The sequence below is a fragment of the Hydra vulgaris genome, chromosome 08 (genome assembly GCF_038396675.1).
Source record: "Hydra vulgaris chromosome 08, alternate assembly HydraT2T_AEP".
NCBI lineage: Eukaryota > Metazoa > Cnidaria > Hydrozoa > Anthoathecata > Hydridae > Hydra > Hydra vulgaris.
This window is the reverse complement of record NC_088927.1, coordinates 67638227-67643821: the sequence shown is the minus strand read 5'-3', so window position 1 is coordinate 67643821 and position 5595 is coordinate 67638227. Positions and strand designations below refer to the sequence as shown.

The 5595-nt window shown below is 31.7% G+C and overlaps 1 protein-coding gene across 2 annotated transcripts; it reads right to left on the bottom strand.

Annotated features, from left to right (window-relative positions):
• Positions 1-2144: 2144 nt before the first annotated feature.
• Positions 2145-5045, bottom strand: LOC136084425 (uncharacterized). 2 transcript variants are annotated; one of them, XM_065804418.1, is made up of 2 exons: positions 4522-5045; positions 2145-3898 (listed from the first exon to the last, which is right to left on the bottom strand). In XM_065804418.1, exon 2 carries the CDS (start codon positions 2980-2982, stop codon positions 2161-2163), a length of 822 nt encoding a protein of 273 aa, XP_065660490.1. In that variant the 5' UTR covers positions 2983-3898; positions 4522-5045; the 3' UTR covers positions 2145-2160. The 2 variants fall into 2 exon arrangements, with proteins under 2 accessions (XP_065660490.1, XP_065660491.1); XM_065804419.1 differs by having other exon boundaries at positions 4924-5044.
• Positions 5046-5595: the final 550 nt, after the last annotated feature.

Genomic DNA, 5595 nt, shown 5'->3' with positions numbered 1-5595 from the left:
AATTTTTGATGATAAAACTTCGTAAGAAGTTTTATTGCTAATTTTCTTTGAAATGTTCTCGGATGATTTTTAGCATTTCTACGTAACATTGGTAATTGTCTCTTTATTAAATTTGCGTACAACTTTTTGCTAAATGACACACCATTTTCCAATTTCAAATAAGAAAACTTGCCTTATTTTTTGCAAAAATTTATTTGAAAAATTTTCAATAACTTTAAAACAAAAAGTTATTGTTCATACAAAATGCTGCTTATTTCAATGTATGAGTGACAGTAGAAACATAAATTCAATTTACATAAAGGAAGACTGATCTGTAAGAAATCTCAATACAAATAAAAAATGTTATTGCTGAACCATTCTACGATCCAAAAGATGTTCTTCTTCCACATTTATTTAATAATTTAAGTTTCACCATGATATTTCTGTAATAAAACAGAGATACCAGGATTGTTGGAATGAAGCTATGCTTGATTACTGTTGGTTAGTGTGTAGAGATACTTCAGAACTTGCATACGATTGGAAAACAAAAAGATTACGTTCTTGTGACAATACCATATAGTTATCTTTTCACCTATTTGTTTGTTTATAATTGATAGAAAATAAAACTTGTAACAACAACAAAAAAAACCAAACCTACGTTTAACTTCATTTTAAAAGAAATACGCTTTTAAAATGATTTATTTTTTAATGATGCATCCAGATGAGAAAATAAGCTGTAGACTCTTTAAATGTATTTGGTAAAGAAGCTCAAGGAGTTTCTAGAACAAAAAAGTGAAGACTCAAAAAATTAAGATGCATAATTTCTTCAATAACTTCCTTGTCTTCTTTGACATCTCTAAAAAATCTGGTTCAACCAGATGAATAAAAATCTTAAAGATTCAACTTAAACAGTCTTTACAATGTCAAGTCTTTTTTTGTCCTTAACCATTTTTGAAATAAAACCATTTTTTAAATTTTATATCAAGTCAAGGTTACAAAAAAAAAAAAAAATATGATCAAAAATCAAAATGAAGGCATTATATATTTAAAAAATATATATTTGAAAAAATGTTTTTGATTGAATATCTTTTCCCAACATTGGGTTAAAGTAAACTATTTCTACAATCAAGAAAAAGAAATGAAAAGAAAAGATGGAAAGTTACATGGACGGTAACTTGGAGCAATTATAGCCAATCAGTTTATTACTCTGATTTTGAATTATAGTTTACAATCAGAGTAGTAAACTGATTTTTTTGATATTATAAAAACATCTTTTTGATATCGTAAAAATTTTTGATCATGCTTTTCTCTTGATCCTGGCAAATTGATTAAATTTCTTTATAGAAAAAAACATAATCAAACATTTTTATGATATCTTGAAAATGGAAAACCGTACGATGTTTGTTTTTTAATTTATACAATTAAAAAAAATGTCATATAGTTATGCATTTTATAATTTGCAGGTAAACGTATTAATACGGTCAGAGTTGTAGCTAGGCTGCTTCACGGCCCTAATACGTTTTTTAGATATGTTAAACACATCTTGTGTTTAATGAGTTGTTTTACTTTTTTTATATTCAAAAAAATATGCATAAATTTGTAACTTGGACTGGTTCTAAACTGATCATAAAGATTCAGTTAAACCAAGAACTATAATTATAATACTTTTAAATTATAAAGATAAAGTAGATATTTTAAAAAAGACGCCCAACTTAAAACGAAAAAATATCTATATAAATGAAGATTTTTGCGCTAAGACAATGCAAATTAGGAAGTTACTAAGAGAACAGATAAAATTGGAACGAGCGGCAGGAAAATTTCAAGCATTTCATATGATAAACTCATCATACGCGATTGGGCTGCAATGAAAAGTAAAAGTGTAAAATCCTAAATTTTTAATATCTTTATTTTCATGATTATTATGTCTATGAAAGATAAAAACACTTTTATTTTATTGGTGACATGCATTATAACAAAGCTCGCAAAATTGTTCAGCTGTGCCCCGTGGTGGGGCACAGTTGAAACAGCGATGGGGTACACTTGAACTTAGCAATTTCTACAATTGATTCCCATGATAAATTAGGCCCAGTAAAACAATAAAAAGCAAGAACAAATGCAGTTGGAAAAATATTTAGGCATTAATACTGAATAAACCAAACGTCTTACATGCACAATACTGATCTAGCAGGCGAAAGAACATACAGCTATAAAATTACTATAAAATACAGCTATAAAGCTTCCAATTGTTTTTTTTTGTCTTGGCATTTGTTTTATCTTCTTATTATTACTGTCCATGCTCAGCTTCCGTTTGTTGGATGAAGATCTTGCTTGAATAACTTTCTCCAACGCTTTTTTCTCCAATGTGTCTGTGAGAATTCTGGTGGAACCTTTTTGCCTTCTTCCAGTGGTCTTTCGTGGTGCTACTTTTGGAAAAGGCCTGACCTCAGCCGGACTGATGATCCCAGTAGGTGCAGACTGAACTGGAGATGTTGACTGAACTGATGTAGACGGTGCAGACTGAACTGCAGGTGCCAACTTGACTGATGAAGACGGTGAATATTCAGCTTCAAAGTCAATATCTCTCTGCAATGTGCTGTGGTCTGCCGTATCAGGTCTGACTTCACAGCTGTTTCTGCTCTCTACAGGATTTTCTATGTCTGTTACATATGATGATAGAAACTCGTTACTTTCAAAAATATCACAATTAAAAGGATAAATCCATGACGCTCTAAATCCAGAAGTAATGTTTGCAGCAGTAAATGCCAGTGGGAAAGCCTGTCCAACTAACTCTGCGATTTCATAAATAGTTATCGGCTGGCCTGGATGACTTGCCATATAGCCTGCACAAGCATTGTTGTAAAATCGTTTAAAGGGTTCATAGACGGACCTGTCGAGAGGCTGTAGTTTATGGCTACAATGCGGCGGCAAAGTGAGAAGTACAACGCCACTGTCTTTAGCTAGATTTAGTGAAGCTATTGATATACGGCTTTCATGATTGTCCATATTCAGCAGCACCGGTTCTTCTTTCTAACACTTGACATGTTTGATAAAGTGTTTCATGTACAGTTCCCAGTTTTTAGCCGTCATCCACCCTGAAGGATGCGAAAGAACTAAACTTCCCGGGGGAGCATTCTTTATCACTGGATTCTTAAAGTAGACACGTGGGAAGATAAATACTGACGGTTTCCAATTTTCCAGTTGTTTCCAAAGTTTCCAATTGCATTAACTGTGCAGCATACAGTAACGAGAGTACCGCGTTCTGCCGATATTACTTGACCAACCTGTTTTGCTCCCCTTTCTGCAATGACCTTGCCAGGTGAATGGACAGTTGTAACACCAGTTTCGTCGACATTAAAGATTTGACGAGGCTGGAACTTATGTCGCTGACAGATGTCAATTAGATTGTCAAAAAATGCACCAACATTTGTTCAGTTAAAACTAGTAGCTCGTGACAAGCTTGTTGCTTGTGGTGATCGAAGTGGCAAAGTCACATGACGACGCATAAACCCCCATAGCCAGTCTTTGCCAGCGGTTTGTTCCAGTATCCAATTGTTTGGTACAAATTTGTTGTTTGCCTGTCAAATTTAAAATTTAGAGAACGAGCTTCTTTCATCGACAAACCGTGGTGAAGTCTGGACGCCGTAAGTAAATATTCAAATAACAACTGCTCACCATCATTACTGAAAACCTGCTGAAATGAATAACTTGGATCAAAACGAACGACAGTGTCACTCCCAGTGTTCTTAAACTTCGTTACGTAACCGGATAGCGTAAACTTTGCAATTCCATAGTGACTGGCAGCCTGACACAATGACATGTCTCGGTTGACGACAGCTTTGGATGTGGCCAACATATCTGCACTGCTGGTTTTTCCGACATCTGTCTTGCGAACCCTGGATCGAACCATATTGAGGTTTACCTGTCAAGCAAACAAGTAAAGATATATATATGTATTTATATATATATATATGTATATATATATATATATATATATATATATATATATATATATATATATATATATATATATATATATGTATATATATATATGTATATATATATATATATATATATATATATATATATATATATATATATATATATATATATATATATATATATATATATATATATATATATATATATATATATATTAAAACAACTTTAAAAAGTATTCTACACAATAGAGTGCTCAATGTTCTTAAAAGAACAGAGCAATTATATAAATATATTATAATATATATATATACATATATATATTGGACTAATGAACTGCAGATCTAAGAATTAATAACAGCATCGTAGCCATAATTAGGCGAAAGCCTATTTTAAAGTCAAACATGACCTATGGGGGCATGTCAAACAAACCAGATTGTGCCCCATTATTTTTGTTCATTAGTGCCCCACACTGTAGCGGTCTACCGACATGACCATACGTAAATAATGTGCCAAAATCATCGAGTACAGTTGCATTTTCTAAATACGTGAGTTACAAATCTACTGATAAAATCAAAAGTAGTCATAATATATCAACAAACTTACCAGAAATTACAATTGTTATTGTATATGAATTGAAAAGTAATAATCTCAGTTTGTTTACACCAAGCTTCACAACAAAGAATATTTATCCGAATTTAATTAAATACTAACATGATCAACGTAACACTGTGTAACGTACGTAATTGAGCATAGATGAATAAGTTGTGTTGATTTTATATCTTTGATGCTTTTGTTCAACTGTGCCCCGTGTTTAGCTGTGCCCCACTCTCCCCTACTTAGCACGTGTACTTAACTGGTGATTATAATTTAAACCTGTTAAATCATGCTTCAAATGTAAACGTTCAATGTTTTTTAGATACGCGTATTCAGCACAATATAATTCCCATAATAAATAAATCAACGAGAATACTAAGACCTCGTCGACGTTACTAGATAATATATTACCTAAAAATTTTCATAACTGGTTCTTAAAATCGGGTATAATCAAAACCGACATAACTGATCATTACCCAATATTCTTAATTACAGATAATACAACCTTTAACCGTTCTGTCTCTAAATCAACAATCTTAATACGACAAATCATTACATATCTATATTATACTTTCGAAATCTTTTATCTGAAAAAATTGATTATAATCTTCTATTACAATCTCAAAATGCGAATAATGCGTATGAATTATTGTTGGAAATAACGCGCGGAAACACACAAAAAACGTGGATTATGATTAAGCAGATAATCGGTAAAAATAAATGTCCAAAATACAATTTGCCACAAAAACTCTTAGTTGACGGGGAAATGATTTATAATAAAGAAGCCGTAATTAAAAAGCTCAACAAATATTTTCTTGATATTGGCCCATCGATGGCCTACTTAAATTACACGGCCTGATTTGTTGCATTTTCCGTAAAAAATTAAGAGGTCAGTTTTTTTACGGCTCAAGTAAAAAAACTTAATTTTTGAAATAGTTAAGAGGCGTGTTTGCACTATAAATGTTTTATTCTTTGAGATATTAATTTTCTTTGAGATATTAATTTGCGCTAAATTTTTTGTTAACTGATTGTCTGCTTCAGTTTATTCAATAACACAGAATACTGAAATAGGCTTTCAGATAG